This window comes from Phaethon lepturus, unplaced genomic scaffold (genome assembly GCF_000687285.1).
Source record: "Phaethon lepturus isolate BGI_N335 unplaced genomic scaffold, ASM68728v1 scaffold47570, whole genome shotgun sequence".
NCBI lineage: Eukaryota > Metazoa > Chordata > Aves > Phaethontiformes > Phaethontidae > Phaethon > Phaethon lepturus.
In genome coordinates this window covers 13,286-30,723 of record NW_010512086.1, presented here as the reverse complement: position 1 = coordinate 30,723, position 17,438 = coordinate 13,286, and the positions used below count along the sequence as shown (strand labels likewise).

The following is a 17,438-nucleotide window of genomic DNA, read 5'->3' as shown; positions in this document are numbered from 1 at the left end:
GTCATTTTAAATTAGATATACAAGAAATACAAATTTAATTGTCTGAGTTAGGTAGACAAAACTGATGTTTTTTTATTGGACGTGAGCATTTTATTCCTGTAGTACTTGAGAACAGAATAAGTGAGCTTCCATTTTTAAACAGATGTGTTTATGTGATTGTTATGCACAGAACCTGCATGTAACACTGTAAATGATCTATGATTTAATGTAAATTAATGTGTGTATTATTTGTATCTTAGCAAAATATTTATATCCTGCCCTGAGGACTCTTTTGGCATCAACAATCTTTGCTTGAACTGAGCAGCTCATCCACATGAATTCAGTGCAGGATGGAAATTAACTGTGAACTGTTTCAAAAATAGTACAGAGGAACATTTCAGCGGATTTCAACATTTGTCCAATATTTGGACAAACAGCTTTAAAAAAAAAAAAAACAAAACAAACAACTCTGAAGAGTTGTGTTTTTAACTATACGTAAGTTATTTGCAGATGTTTTGATTTGCCATGTGCTACCAGTAGGTTCATGCAACAGGCTATTTAGGACAGCAGAATTTTTGTCTGGTACCTAAAGCAGCAATAACAATATTAGAGGAAAATATAGCCATTTAGGGAAAAAAAACCCTAACTATGGTGTTAATGAAGTCTCTGGACCTACTGACTCCAAAGTGTTAATTGTAATTATATATTGACTGTAATGGAACCTTATACCAAATAAACGACTGTTTATTGATAAACATGTGTTTTTAAAGTATACCCACAGTTCACCGTATAGCCCATGGAAAGTTAATTTGAATTTGCCTGTTATGTGTAATTTAAGTTTGTGGGTAGATAAGGGTGTTTTTGTGAGTTAGAGCTTCTTTGGGTTTTTTTTTTGTTTAGTTTTGTTTACTTCGATCTTTAACACCTTGCAGACTATACCAATTTACAATCAAGTGTTTTGAGTTGCAACCTGTACTGATTTACAGTCAGGATTTTGTTCACTTTTTGTCCTATTTCACATACTTAAAAGGCTGGCATATCTAGAATTATTTTAATGAGCTTGATTCGACTTTGCTGAATAGAACTACTGAATAATTTTTAAGAAAATACATGTACTACTCTCTAAATATTTAGATACGAGATGAATAAATTCTAAAATCTCCCTCATACAGGATGTTACCAAGTTGACGCCTCTTTCACCAGAAGTCATCAGCAGACAAGCAACAATTAATATAGGTAAAAACAAACTTCTAAAAAAGAGGGGTGCATTAATGTGACTCTGGTGCTCATGCATTAGCATATGGTACCTATGTGAGAACACTTTCAAGAAATTATTACTGAAACAAACAGTAATATAGATACAGTGGTTTTACAATAAATTTTATCAGGGTACAGGAAGAGGCTTGTCAAACCCTTTTAACTTGAAAAGTGCCAATTTTACTTCAAGAATACTGTTGAATGAAGTGGGGAATAGTTGCTAAAGCAAAGTTTATTTTACCTTAAAATTAAACATTGAAATGAGTTTCATGAAAATGCAGAAATCTGCCCATTGGGAGCTCAATTTAGGATCTTGTTTGTTTAAACAAAAATGATTCTGAAACCCATAGATGCTTCTGATGGGAGCTCTGGAATTACCAGCTGCAGAGAGTTTGGGGTAATTATGATCATAATGGAACATTGCACAAAATTAAACAATGGTTTATTGACAAACATTTGCTTTTGAAACATAGGTACAATTGGTCATGTAGCCCATGGAAAGTCGACAGTAGTCAAAGCTATATCTGGAGTTCATACTGTCAGATTTAAAAATGAACTGGAAAGAAATATCACAATCAAGCTGGGTTATGCTAATGCAAAGGTGAGTCATTACTATAAATCTAGCACATATGTTTCAGGGTGGGTGTAAGCTCACAGGTAACTAATCCTTAATCAATTAAACTTTTTCTCAATTTTAAAAAAATTTATTTACAGATTTACAAGCTGGATGACCCAAGCTGTTCCCGGCCAGAGTGTTACCGATCCTGTGGAAGTAGCACCCCAGATGAGTTCCCTACAGATATTCCTGGTACCAAAGGGAATTTTAAACTAGTCAGGTAACTGCTGTAAAATGAACGGTGTAAATTGTGTTTACGTCCTTTTACATAACTGAAAACAGTCATGATTGAGCTGTAGGCTGAATGATTATGATAGACCACATGTTCTCATCTGCTGGGCACCCCTGATCTAAGGTCTCATCTAAACTGCCTTGTTTTATTTACAGACCATGGTAGAGCACAACTGTGTCTTCTGCCCTCAGGTATTTGCAGGACTCTGAAGTGAAATTTTTCTGCCATTAGTATAAGTACATTTTAAAGCTTCTAGAATGAGAACTGATGCGGACCTCACAAACACATCTTTAAAATTCCTTTCTGGAGGGTGACTTTGTTAAACTTTTTCTTCTTAAAGGCAGAAAAGTTTTCAAAGTTCTTAAACATCAGGCTTTTATATATTTATTTTAATGTGAGATCAGGTGTCTAACTGGAGGCCAAGTGTTCTTTATTTACTTCATTTCTAATAAAGCATAGCATGGTCATTATGCAAGCATAGTAACCACAACAGTGGTTACATGGGTTTTTACAATGATTGCTCAAATGAGAGTAGTCATGAAGACTGTTGTACAAGATTCCTGACTGATGCTTGTGTATGAAATACACATAGTGCTGTAATCATGTGTTTCCTTCCTTTACTCAGATTCCCAACAGAGTGCTTATTCTAACAATAACTTCTGTTGTAGTATGACAGTCACGCAGCCATTGTTAAACTATTGGTTAAAAGCTTTGGATTCTTTATCTTACTGTTTATTTGCTTATAGTAGATTTTTAACATTGTCAGCAAAAAAGCAAATTAGTCCCTTGATTTTTGGTGGCATGATACCAGGAAACAAGGATTCTTCACTGAATAAGTTCAGGCAAGGGTGTAGTGTATCAACTATTATGGTCTGCACAATAAAATCGTAAGGTTGGAACTAAGAACTGTAACATTGTCTTTGTAGATAAATCATTGAAGTGAAGTGCAATTACAACTGTGTAATTAAAGATACATAATTTTCTAAAATTGGAGGATGGGAGACATCTCCAAGAGAGAAGAGAAATCTTGTGTGGTGTGTTTGTTGGTTGTTTTGTTTAGCTTTTTTATTTATTATGGTGCATTTAAATCTAGTCTAATTTACAGTTTGTGGAATGTTAAAGCTGTACCTAATATGGATATAAGGTATTGAATCTTAGAACTCAGAAAAACTGTTCAGTAGTCTTTATGTTCTTTTAGAACTTTTTTGAAAATACTTTTAAGGTATTACTTCTCAGCATCTGTCTTGAAATGTTTGGTTATCTATTCTAAGGATGCTTTTAACTTTTGAGTCTGCCTAGTCACTCACATAAATCAGTCAGAGAAATTGTTGATAATTGGCTTTTGGACTTCTTTTTAACCTTCTTCTACAACAGGCATGTCTCTTTTGTGGATTGTCCTGGCCATGATATTTTGATGGCTACTATGTTGAACGGTGCAGCAGTAATGGATGCAGCTTTACTGTTGATAGGTAATGATTGCTACGCAAAAGCAGAGCTCTCTTTTTTTTAATATCATGAAGCCACTTTATAAGGGTTTTAAAATGTAGTGGGGCTGGGTGAGGGATTGAAAGGAGTGAATGCTTTTGAGATGTGCTTAAGAAAATAAAGTGATGCTACAATGAAAATGTACCTTCACAAGCTGTCTCTTTTAAACATTGCTATACATACTCATTAGTCTGGTAGCTGGCACAATCGACAGAAGATTAGTTAGGTAAGATGAAACCTTGTAGTGGTATAGTACTGTAAAATTTATATAATTTTATGGAAATAGACTAGCTACAGGTACATTTTGAGCTTCTCTGAAGCTTCAGTTTGCTTTAAATATGTATGTAGCCTTTGCCGTACAGGAGAGTCCACAAATATCAGTACAAACAGTAAACCCAGATGAATACGGGTAAAATCAAAGTATAGGAGATTTACCTTGATTTAGACAACTTCTGTTCTGATTTGCAACCAACAGGAAGTGAATAAAACTGATTTTTGTATGTCTATAGAAAAATTTAGTGCTCTGCAGTGGTGAGTAGTACCTAGATACCTAGATAGGGCATGTCAACAAGTAAGGAAAACAGCTTCAGATATTGTAGTTTAAGTAGTCTGAGATAGCTGATGAGCTATCATTCCTTCTGCTTGTTTAGATCTAGAAAGTGTGGTAGACCAAACGTCAAGTGAGATTAACCACCATAATGGCACATTGGGCTTCTTGGCTTCTTGAATGGCTGAAATCCAGACTATGCTGATAACTGCCCTACTTGATACATTTATTGTGTGTTATAGAGTTTGGGGATCCTGGCATTTTTATGTCTTTAGTGATAAGAAAATGCCATGGAATTTTAAGATATTTCTTGAAAGGTGAATTGTCCATTATGCTACAGTCAGTACTGAGATGTCTGAAGACCTGAAGGACTAAGTCAAGTAGACACAAGTTATCTGTCAGTATCTTTGGAAATTTTAGAGGTGTGTTTCTACTGTGAGCAAGTAGAATGGGGGAACCACTCTGGCAACCTCTCTTCTGTCATGTATTGTATGGGTGCTACAGCCATCACTTCTGAGGAAGAGTAGGTACTTATTGACTTGGATGCATCACATGTAACTTACTGAGAGATAACTGTCGTCTTTTCTAAAGATATAGTGGGAAGTGGATGTCCTAACTGCAGGAGTTTTGTCTGTCCTTATAATTTCTATATTGCAGTCACTTTTCTTCTTTCAGCTGGTAATGAGTCATGCCCTCAACCCCAGACCTCAGAACATCTAGCTGCTATAGAAATCATGAAACTGAAACACATTTTGATTCTGCAGAATAAGATTGATTTGGTGAAGGAGAGCCAGGCTAAAGAACAGTATGAACAGATTCTTGCATTTGTACAAGGTAAGTTTTCAACAGCAGAAACTCAGTTAGTGGTGGAAATTCTTCAGCATTTGGCCATGGCCTTGGTGGTTTTCTATATGTTTATAGAAAAGCTTCTCTCAGATGATGCTGGTGTACATAGTCTGTTAATCTAAAAAATAGACCTTTGAGGTTGTGCTTCTTAGCTGTTTCAAACTGCTTACATACAGTAGTGTTAATGGCTGTTGGTCAGAGTTCTTGTCTAGTAGTTTTCACTGAATTTGTGATTTCTTCTTGGTATTGTCCCTTTTTGGATTGTTTCTTTGCTAGAGATTGTACTGTGAGTTTACTGCAGTGCGGGAGAGAATGAAGCGGTATTTGTTAGGGGCACCTTGTAGGTACAAATGCATTAGTGACTTTTATCTAATACAAAAGATTGGTCTTTTATCTTTCTGTAAGTCCAGTTCAGAAAGGGTTATCCTACTCAGTCCACAAAGTTCTGCTCAACTTTTAGTCTAGTTTTATCTTTCCCATGAACTTCCACTGTTTTCCCTGCTTATCTGCTTTAGCTGGGGTATGTGAAAGCTGCAGAGCTGGGTTGTCATCTTCAAAAGTAGCAAATTGGTCTCTTTTTTGTTTAGTTCAGAATTGTTGCCTTATATAAGCTGTTCATACAGCTATGTCAGAGTGGCTTGACGTGTAGATTTGGAGTTCTTTGTGAGAACTGGAGTTATCACAAGAAACATAGATAGAATTAAAACTAATAACATTTAACAAGGCTTGATAACTAAATAAATTCTTCCATAAAATCGGGATTTTTCTAAAGTAAGTATTTGTATTGCAAAACTTAGAAAAAAAAGATCATAAAATTGATGGGAATTTTAGTTCATCAGAATAAAATCTGACTGTAAAATTAATACTGATATATCAAATACTGAGATACCAATCTCTGCAAGGAAATTATCTTAAGAATATTTCTGATCACAGTGTAAGAAATGAATTCTCCCTTAGAGCAGAAGATTATCTTGCACAATGTTCAGAGAGAAACTGTACAGCTCTTCAGTACACAGTTATCCAGAAGCAATACGACTGCCTCGAAAAGTAGGTCTGGTTGGTTTGAGCTAAAATGTTGAAGGGAAGGATAAATGCTGTGATACTGCTTTGGGAAATACATAAAAATATACGTTGACATTGATTAGTGTTTTTAACAATGATGGAACACTTGGTCTTGTTGCTGTAAATACTATATTAAGGCTTGATGTTGAACTTGATTTTGTTTTAGGTACAGTTGCAGAAGGAGCTCCAATAATTCCAATCTCAGCACAGTTGAAATACAACATTGAGGTAGTTTGTGAGTATATAGTGAAGAAAATCCCAGTCCCTTTGCGAGACTTCACATCTGAACCAAGGCTAATTGGTACGTAAATGCTTAGGTCTGGGCTTTTGTGGCTAACCATTTACTACATGTATCTACACTTGAACTAGCATGTTGCTGAATGCTCTGAAGAGGTATGTTTGAAAGGATTTAGTGTACTCTTATTTTAAAACTTGCATATTGTCTGAAAACTATATTGTTTATTCATAGTTAAGTGCTATAGTTAAATATATTTGAGGTAATTGCTGGGTTTTGTGTATGTTCTTTGTGTATGACAGCACTAAAGTGCAATAAAGATGAGAAACTTACCTGTGTCTTAAAACATTCCGTTAGTTGCTATGAATTTAAATTTGGTTTAACAAAGTACTGACAAACTGTTGAATTTGAAAATTAAATTATTTCCGTAAAAATCTTATAGGTAGCCTGGTTAGGTTTTTCTGTGTTAATCCTCTCTCCTGAAAGTCTCTGGTTTTGTCCAGCATATTTTGAAATTCAGTTCCCCTACACTACAATGAATCTGTTTGTTTGCTCCCCCACCTCCCTAAAACATGAGAGACCTATAAAGCATATGTTCAGAATGCATAAAAATTGACTACATTAAAACAAGGTTACAATATTCACAACTGACATTGTGAATGAGGAGGGTTTTTTAATATAGTTAACCATTGCTTTCTTTTTCAGATACTGGTATTTAAGTTAATCTTTACTATGCAGGAACAGTATACAAAGCCATTTACGTATATGAGCAGCTTTTTTTGAACAAAATCAACTATATACTTTAAAACTTGGAATAAAATATTCATCATATTCTAGTGTTATCCCTGAATTATGTTTTTATAGTATTTATAAATATGTATATACCATAATAAGAATAGGGAAGCAGAGTTGCTAAAGAAAGGTGCTAATTCTTTGAAAACCTCATCTTAAATATAAACTTGGTTACGGTCTATTCTTTTCAGTAATTAGATCCTTTGATGTCAACAAGCCTGGCTGTGAAGTTGATGACCTTAAGGGGGGGGTAGCTGGTGGCAGTATTCTAAAGGGTGTTTTAAAGGTAACCTTTTCCCTTTCTTGTCTGACGACTTGTGATGATGATAACGAGTAGAGTTTTTGCATGCTTAGTACAAAATAAGCCTATATAATTTAATGTTTTTAAAACTAGAGTACAGTCAGATGGCACCTGTCCTTTCTGTCTGTGCCTCATTTTTACGTTCCTGTTTTAAAGCACCAGAACAAGAAACACTGATTTTTATTGGGTTTATAAGTATTTTTGTTACCATAGTCTTAACTTTTGCTAATAATGATACTGATTTCATTGCTTACAAAAATTGAGGGAGCCAGGTTTTTTTCCAGTCCTACCACTTTTACTTGCTGAATTATTGGGGGAGAAAAGGGGGATCAAAAGAACTTTAAAGGTACCTCTGAAATGTGTGTGGGTTCCCACAGATCCCACTCCCCGTTTGAGTGTTCAAGGATATTGTGATTTTTTTTTTTTAATTTTTTTATTTTGCTTGTGGGACACTGTCAATAGATGGAAACTTCAGAGGTTGGTCTGTTGGATGAGAAAGCAAACTACATCTTCGAACATTTATACAGCTTGTATTTTCTTTGTCTTGCAGTTTATTGATGCTGATCAGTTTCCCCAATTGAATTAACTCAATTTTTCTCAGCGCTGTAACATTTCTAAATGAAATGTCATTTTTAAAAAATTACACTAAATTTTAAATTCTGGAATTAATAATCATAAATATCCTTTGCTAAAGCAGTTTTGTTAATTGTATTGAAGAGAAAAATCAATTGTTACATTGGCTATAATATACGGAGCTTTCAGTATTGTTCGATTTATCATAAACAGTGCAACGGAAGTCCTAAAAGTTCTACAGTAGCCCAGAACCAAGGACTTGTATCAACAGTAGATCTTGGGATAAGTAGGTCTTATCTGTGACTAGTAGTTACCTTTATGTTCCTGTGAAACAACCAGTTAATCACCGTTTCACTTCTGTAATTAGGTGGGTCAGGAAATTGAGGTCCGGCCTGGTATTGTGTCCAAGGACAGTGAAGGAAAACTCATGTGCAAGCCAATCTTTTCCAAAATTGTGTCACTCTTTGCTGAACACAATGATCTACAATATGCTGCTCCAGGAGGTCTTATAGGTAAGGATATTCTCTTACGAAAAGATTTCTTTCTTCATGCTTATTGAAAGCACTTGGTTTCATTCAACAATTTATTTCAATGTAGTAAACAAAAATGCTATGAGCAATTTCAAATAATTCATATATGTAGAGACAGACAACATGGGTATGAAAATCAGATATTTAATAAATAAATAAATTTCCTGAATGTCACTGGCCAATGCAGATCAACTTGCATTGTTAATTGTACCGGCTTTAACAGTAGAATAATTTCTTCATCTGTTTAGACAGAGCTCACAGTCTTGCTGATATTCTGAAAGTGCTGTGCAGGTAACAGGGAATTCTCAGTACATTCTCAGTTTGTTGTTTTTAGATCTTCAAATATTTTAATATGTAAATGTGACCGCTACCTTTCAGTTACTCCTTGTTACTTCCCTTGTTGTGTTGTAGGTGTTGGAACTAAGATTGATCCAACTTTGTGTCGGGCTGACCGAATGGTAGGCCAAGTTCTTGGTGCAGTTGGAGCACTGCCAGAAATATTTACAGAGCTAGAAATTTCCTATTTCTTGCTGAGACGACTATTAGGTGTGCGCACTGAAGGAGACAAGAAAGCTGCAAAGGTCTGTACCCCTTTTTGTAATTTCCCTGATTTCTCTTCTTGTCCTAAGTTGTATTAGTATGTACGTTTTTTTATTCATGTAATAATGATGTCTCCCTGTTCATATATGCTTGTCACAACTTATCTGCATATTTAATATTATAGAAGAATGCTCTTCAGAGGAGTAGGAATTCATATCACAATAGTTTAAAGTAACATAGAGTATTTATGTGTCCCAAAGGTAAGTATTCTTCTAAACATACCAATAGTTGTTTTCCTTTGCTATCAGCCTATTCATTTGTGCAATAATTAGTTTTATACACTATGCTTTTTGTAGATTTTCTCTCTGAAGAACCTTTTAAAGCTAAGTATTTTTGAAACACTGTAGTGGAGAAGAAGCTGAGCTTGATGCACGGCACAGTCTCATGTTCCATGGTCGATTTTACACAAATCATACTAAAAGATCATAGTTTTCCCTGCTAGCATTAAAATCTATAAACTGCTTCATGCAACAGTAAGTTAAATACTTCAGTGCTCTCTTCATCCTGTGAAATGAACTGTTTTTTGAGGAGTCATTTTGATGTATATAGGCATAAGGGAAATGAGAATCTCCAGATCATTTAGAAGAATGGTATAACATTCCATTTTGAAGCACTAGCTGAGACTGTGTGTGCTTTTAATACAGTATGTGCAATCTTCAGTATGTTTTATAGAAAATGTAGAGAAATCCCGAGAAAGTATAGCATACCAAGAACCTGCAATACTACATGCACAACACATGTGAAAGGACAAATACATAAATATATTCTTTGTCCACTGACACTGTTGTGCATGGTTTGCGTATGAGGATCTTACAGTTTTTGCACTTCTCAGTTATATATTTTTTTGTGGCAGCTAGGTAACAGAAGATATTCAGTATTGTCTGTGGTATGTTTTTTTAAATAATAAAGCCTATGTTTCATAGTTTTGTGTATCCTTCTTCAGGTGCAAAAATTATCAAAGAATGAAGTTTTAATGGTAAACATAGGATCTTTATCTACTGGAGGGAGAGTCAGTGCAGTAAAGGCTGATTTGGGGAAGATTGTGCTAACTAACCCAGTATGCACAGAAGTGGGAGAAAAAATTGCCCTGAGTCGAAGAGTTGAGAAACACTGGCGGTAAGTTGGTGCTAAATGGGTAGAGCACCTTGTCATTGTATTGTTAACAAAAAATACATGGATCTGATTTTGCTCTAGAATAGGTAAATGTATGTCTGTTTTTAAAATTTCTCTGGATTCTCCTAACACATTGACACTGTTATTGTGGTATGCTTCATTTAATTTCTAACCTCTTTTAAAAGCAGCATCATAGTGGGTAGATACCTATTACTTAACAGACAAGGAAACATCTGAGGTTCATGGTTTGTTGCCAAAAGACCCATGCTAACAGTAGGCTATCTCAGCAGCATGGTTTGAGAATTCTAGTAAAGCTAAGCTAAAGCCTGTCTTTATACACACCTAAGTCGGTGATATTCAACCTGTGGAGCTGTATGTCACTTCCAGTGCAACCTTGAAGGGGAATGGAGGAGAGACATTCTAAGGTTCGAGTATTTTATGTACCATTAGAGAGTAAAGAAAAAAAATATCAACTGGATTGACCCATTCAAATTACAAGTGTAAAATGGCTGACTGCACAGAAGCATCTGGAGGCTGAAAATGATGAGCAGAATTGGCTGATGATTCATTCTAAGCTTGATGCCACACTAATCTTTAGATGATTATGCATACTGTACCTATTGCGTGTTCCATAAGACTATATGAATATCATAAGGACATAAGGGTATTTAGATTCGTTGGCCCTGCACAGCTCTTCTAGTATGAGGGGAAAGTACAAAGGAACATAGTCATTCATACAAGAAGTCCTTACTGTATGAAAAAGAACCAAGCTTTAAATGTCCATGGTTGTGTGTTTCTTCTTCAGACCAACAGGAAAGTGTAGATGAGAATTCAGTGCTTGCTGTCTCAGAGCTAGCTGACAAATTAGGGAAGAGATTATTCCCTTAAAAAAAAAAAAACAAAGGAAATATCTTGTGAACAGAGCGGGGTGGAAATAAAAGAAAAAAGAAGACTAGGACCCAAATTAAGTTAGGGAAAGCAAAAGGAAGAGGAGAAACTATTTATATTGGAAATTATGCTGCTTTTTTTTTTTAAAGCTATAGACTGACAGCCTATGTAAATTTTAATGTGAGTTTTGTGGCTTCTGTAGATTACTTCCCACTTGAAAAACATGACCAAATTTTGCCAAATAGCCCACTTGTCTCTGGTTTATAGGGTAGACAAGTAGTGGCAGCCTGCTATAAAGATCCTGTTATGAAAAAGTTGCCTGCTGTGCTGTATTAAAAGGACGAAGGGACAACATAAGGAAAGTGAAAGTTGAGAAAAGAGAAAGGAGGCAAACTGGGAAGAGCAGCATAATAAAATCCAGTTGGAGTAAAGGTAATACACAGTTGGTCCTTTGAAAAGGAACTTGTAGCCTGAAGCAATGGAGTACTGAAAAGCTGGAAGAAAATGTGAAAGCGAGAGATGAACACGAGATATAAAATAGAAAGTAAATATATAGAAGCATAGAGGTTAAACAGCAAACGGCCAAGCAAACAGGATACACTAGTGATTCCAGGGAACAGTGAAATCAAAGGTGGACTAGTTATAACCTATGGATATGGCCCTAAAAAGTGGGAAGTGCTGGTCTAATATATTTCAGTTCCTTTTCTGGTGTCCAGAGACAGGCTTTACTGCTTAGCAAATAAAATTGAGATGCAAATTGAGACAGTGTTTTTCTGTACCAGAAATTGGAAATGTTTTAAAGACAGTTGTATTAATAACATGGGCTGCCTGCTGATTGTGAAAATGAACATAATCTTAATTTCTTTTTACAAGCATATTTTTCTGAGGCAACAGTGGCCAATAAAAGGGGCCTTAATGTTACTGAATATAAATAGTAGAACTTACCTGTGAGTCGAGTTACCTTTTATAGGTTACAGGTTCATTGAGAGCTACAGCTCTGTTTATAATCTTACTGTCTTGGCTGAATTTTCACATTTTCTTTCTCTTTGAAGCTAATGCAGCACTGCAGGCATAGATGAAAGAAATCAAGCTGTGAATAGATTTACAGTCCACCTGTACAGCATAAGTTACAAAATTTTTTTATTTTTAGTTTACTGATCAGAGATACATCGTTAACTGATTACAAACATACAATGTTCTCTGTCCCTCATCCTTTCTTATTCTGTGTTTCCACTAACCAGTCTTAGATCTTGTAGGGTATTTTGGGTGGGAGAGAGGTGGAGAAAACTCAAAATGTGAGAACTGAAGGCATAAGAATGACAGAAAGATGTTGATTTATCCTGGATGTTTCTGACTACTATTAAAAGTAACTGTTGGGTTTTTTGTTTTGTGGCTTGGGTTTTTTTTGCAGTTTAATTGGATGGGGTCAAATCAGAAGAGGAGTGACAATCAAGCCAACTGTTGATGATGACTGAAGAACAAAAGAAAGTGCTTCATTTTTAAAGATGAAGTGCCTATTTCTGTTTTGGAGGGGGGATATTTTCACAGTGGAATTGGAAGCTGTGCAGACATTATGTTTGAGTTGTATGGTTGTCCTTGTACATTCTACTGAATTTTACAGTCTTACTAAAATACTAGTCACTATCACCATTAAAAGTGTAAAAGAATTGGTGTAGAAGTGGGTTTAATTATCCACATTTTACTAGAAATTAATTGTACATGTCCCATGGCATGTCTAATTTATGTTATTTTGTGTTTCAGACATATGTGCTTAATATCAGTCAAGACAGCCCCAGTGTAACACACAAACCATAGATCTGGTATTGAAATAAAATATTGCTTATTATCATTAATTCATACAATTTTTCTGAGTAACAACAGACTGCAGTGATTGTTCAACCAGTACAAGAATTAAAAGCAAAAAACCCCAAACCCCTCTTGAAGACTAGTACCCATTCTGCACAGCATCTTGTTTTGTTTAGACAGCTGTTCACAGTAAAAACTTTATTCCTTAGTTTGTATGGTTCGGACTTTAGGATTCTAGCTGTATCACACTTTGTAACTAGGATGGCAATGTTGACTGACTTAAATGTGTTACTTCCAATATTACAATGAGTTTTGGTTAAACCCCCAAAGAAAAACTACAAGTAAACTGGATCTGAACTGGCAATACTGGTTTTGACCTTATTTTAGAATGGTTTTATGAAAATAATATTACTAGTTTGGAACTTAGCAGTTTTCCATTGTGGAATTCTGTGTGGATGACCTGGGAGTTCTTTATACAGTAGGAGTAAATTGCTTATTTCAAAGTTATGTTGAGCAAATATTAGCTATGAATTAGAACTATAAAATACCTGGAAAAGGCTGTAGAAGGGAATGATTTGGGACTGAGGGGGGTATGGAATTCAAAATGAGATGAGGAAAAAGGTGTAAAACCACTTGGGCTTAGTTTGCCTGAATCACACTCCGAAGGAGAAAACATAATGTAATAAACTTACTTTCATCCCTTTAGGTTTAACTTCTTCATTTGTAATAATGCACATAGTTCTAGGTATTTTACTCGACAATTTAGCAAGTCATGTTACTTCCCTTATTTTTATGCAGAGTACTGTGTTAATTTTCAAAGCTGTGTTTAATATCTTCAAGGGCATTCTAAAGGTAAATACCATTTCCCTCATCAAAATGGACTTCAGTGAAGCAGCTTGAGTTTTGTTCCTGATTTTTGCATTGTATTTTGTATTCCCTTATTCCATCTACACTTCTGTACTCAGTTTCTCCATCTGTAAAGTACTTCTACCTCACGTGGTGTTCAGAGTAAATACATTAATTTTTTGTACAGTGCTTCTCCTTTTTAAAAGAGAGAGAGTCAGCTGTAGTTCTTCCCGATTCTCCTGGTATTTGACCAGTATGCAGTCTTAAATGTGTCTGTTTCAAAGACTGCATCTTCCATGCCTTGGAAGTTCATTTGTGTAACTCTGAATTCTAGGAACTTGGATAAATTTATGTCTTACCTAGTTTGGGACCATGAGGATGAGCACAAAAGAGAAAGTAAGCTACCACAGAGTGCTAGAATGACACCACCACCGGGGTGAAGCCTAGTCCAAAGAGTTCTGCACTGAGTGTATGGGTCTAATGATACAGAAATGCTGAAATGCCTCTGAGAAATTGGTTAAGCACCCATAGGTGTTTTTAGGCATCCACATATTTTGGAGATTAGTCCTTAATCTCTTGATTTGCAATTTAAAAAATAAAAGTGCCATAATCTTTCCAAAACACTTAATGTACTCCTTTACTTGGGTAGGTGATAAATGCAAGGTACTAGTATCGTCCTAGCGCTGAGATTAGTAGCCAGCCTTACATCCTTCCAGCTAAATAGCCATCAGTCATTACTTAATTTAGGTCTAAAACATGATTTGATACTGCTGTAGCTGATACCAGATTTATTAGGTAGGCATATGTTATCAGTAGCATTAAGAAATGTTTTATGGAAGTGTCTTGTTCCCTCTGAAATGTTCAGTGATATTTTGTTTCTCTGAGGGTGTGCACAGGAACTGTTGGGGACTAGAGAGGGAATAGAGGCAATGAAGTGCCAGGGTAGTGAATTTTGCTTCTGGCCTGTTCTTGCATCAGCCTGCTTTCACAGTGACTCTTCCAGGCTGGGCCAGGTTATTTTAGCAGCTGCAGCCCTCTCCCAAGGCAGTTTCTTATGTTCTGAACTGTTCTCCACTTCCTTCTGATGGTAGACTTGCATTCATTATTCGTGCATGTATGTTGTGTCGTACAGGAAAGAGTTGTCCAAGGGTGGGATGGTTGTTACAGAATAGTGTGTCTGGCCCAAAGTCTGTTCCTGACGCCTCCCAAAAGAAGACGGGAGGGTGGGAGCATGTGTAGGTAGTCTGGGGTGTGAGCTATGATTTACATATGACATAAACAGCGTGCTATATATCCTATCCCATTGTGGTGGTAGGGGGGGAAAGTGTAAAGTGTAAGGTTCTCTTTTGCCACCGAAGTGTTATGTTTCCTCTAACTGGAAAGCTTTGACTCTGCTGGCATGTGTAAAGAATGAGAACATCAGTGTATATGTGAAGCACGTGATGCTGCAGTATCAGAGAGCCAAGTATGAAGTGTGCAAGCGTAAATACTTCATGTGCTGATGTGTCTGCATCCACCCACTCGGCACTCACTGAATTGTGGTGCCGAGATTTAGATGAATGATGGGAGAGGAGATACCATGTAAAACTAAGGAAGCTGAAAATGACTTAGATTTTCTTGGCCAGGATGAAAATAGTAACAGATGACTTGCAAGCTCTTTCACTTTGAAATGAATTCTTGGTAAAGACAAAAGTATTTCCTCCCCCCACTTCATAGGTCACTACCTCAGTGTGGGTGTGCAGTTGCCTTTCAAATGGGTTAGCTAGCCAGGGCACAAGCATGGAATTGGCAGCTCTCGCACTTGCCACATTCTGGAGTGGCAGCTGGCACCAGTACCTACACTTCGGTCTCTGAATCTCTTCCAATAATCTGTCGGAACTTGGTAATCGGTTTGAGGAGGGTGCTGGTGTAGTGATACCTCTTCTCTATGGGGAGGAAATTGTATCGCCTCAATAAATATTTTGCAAAAGATTTCTGGTCTCCAAGAAGAGACTTGCACCTCCCTAAGACATCAGCGTAGAACGCTGGAGTCCACATCACTCATGGATTTTAATCATCTGTATGTACACTTTTCATGGCAAGGGACTTGCAAGAGGGGTTTGGAGGACCAGTGTTCAGAACTGCGATTCCAGTTGACTCCAGGTGGAAACTCAACTTGCTCCAAAGTGGAATAAACACCCACAGCAGAGCTTGTTCAGTTTATTCCTCTTTCTTTTCTCCCTTCCCTTTGTCCCACCAGTTCTATTTGAGAAAACGAGAGGGGAAAGTGATCCCTTTACTGCCCGCCCCTGTTTGTACATAAGGTCTCATTGTCTTACAGACTAGCATCATTACTAACAGTGACAAAAGACATAGAAGTGTCTTCCCAGTGCCCTGTTCCAAGTTCTCTTCCACTTCAATCTTGCTGCATAACAGGCAAAGGAATTGCTCCCTACCTTAAATTTGCCATGAAGAAACATTGGGAAAAAATGCTGTTACCAGAAGCTTTGAAATGACGATCAGTCACCTTAGTAACTTCTGTAGAAACACGAGCCTGCTAAAATAGGGAAATGTCAGATTAATGACAACTGTGGTCATATAGCTGCTTTAAAGGAGCAGCTGTCTGGGCTGCTGCTGAAGCTTGGACCTATCCTGCTCCTGGATGCTTGTTCCCCATACCTGTTGTAGCAGCTCCAGCGTTTGTAGAGATGTGCAGTAAATCAGATGAGGGAACAGGTTTGAAAACCTTCATGTTTTTTTTAGAAATGAGAGATGCAGATGAAAGACAATCTTTTCTGTTGGCAGCTTAGATTCAAAATTAAGTTTCTGTCATGAGGTTTCAGGTGACAGGGAATATGGGAAATTCAATTTTGCTTTCTCCAGGTAGACAATAACCTTTAAGTTTGTTGAGATACCTAACGTAACTTAAGACTTCATGCATATGACTTTGCACTCTACTTCCATTAGACTAATACTACATCCCAGCCTGTGTGCATGTATCAGTTCTATGGATCTACTAAGTCACACTGATATTGTAGTTCAAGCCAGGATATTTTACCTGTAATATTGTCATTCCAAGTAGTGAATGATGAACAAAATAAACCCCAAAGATCTCTGTTTTCCTTTCCCCAAATTCCAGCAGTTTCCCCTGCTTCATTATTTTTAGGAGTTATTCTGGTGAGCTGATTAAAGAAAGGAGGCACTCCTGAGAGTATCTGTGGAGTATCTGCATTTTGTTTGGTTCTGTAACAAGGAAGGTTACACGAAGAGAGCATTTCCCAGAGCTGTGGTGGTGCTTGGGCTGGGTTTCAGAGCCCTGGTTTCACAAAAACATGGGGAGAAAAAGTCATTGGCTTAATTTCATATAGAAATTTTCTCTAAGGCATTAGTATGTATAAACATATGTTGCTTATGCTATTGCATATGAGAAACACTAGCTCACTAGAAAAAGATCAGTGAATGGCTGTACAGAAACTCTGTAGAGTAATTCTGTGTTGCAGAAAAGACATAAAGTGAAGAGCTTATACTCCTGCATGATGCTCATTAAGGTTTATTCTTTGAAGAAAGAGCTATAAAACACTGAGAAAGATACAAAGGCTTAAAAAGATAGGTAGGCTTAGACTCAATAAAAATGTAGGTTGATGTTTTATTTTGTTGCATTGCATACCTTAAAAAGAAGAGGTTTTTAGGAAAAGTTGATTTGTAATCATACCTACAGAGGCAAAAAGACACTGCTGCTTTAACCACCTTG

At 36.5% G+C, this 17,438-nt stretch overlaps 1 protein-coding gene across 1 annotated transcript; it reads left to right on the top strand.

Annotated features, from left to right (window-relative positions):
* Positions 1–1,151: 1,151 nt before the first annotated feature.
* On the top strand, positions 1,152–13,226 carry EIF2S3 (eukaryotic translation initiation factor 2, subunit 3 gamma, 52kDa; the record flags this gene model as incomplete). The annotated part of the gene is made up of 11 exons (XM_010285750.1): positions 1,152–1,215; positions 1,710–1,837; positions 1,951–2,072; positions 3,459–3,553; positions 4,792–4,950; positions 6,191–6,325; positions 7,243–7,337; positions 8,293–8,437; positions 8,867–9,036; positions 9,999–10,171; positions 12,468–13,226. Coding segments are annotated over 11 exons (1,350 nt in total), but the record flags the coding sequence as incomplete, so codon positions are not given.
* Between the last annotated feature and the right edge of the window lie 4,212 nt (positions 13,227–17,438).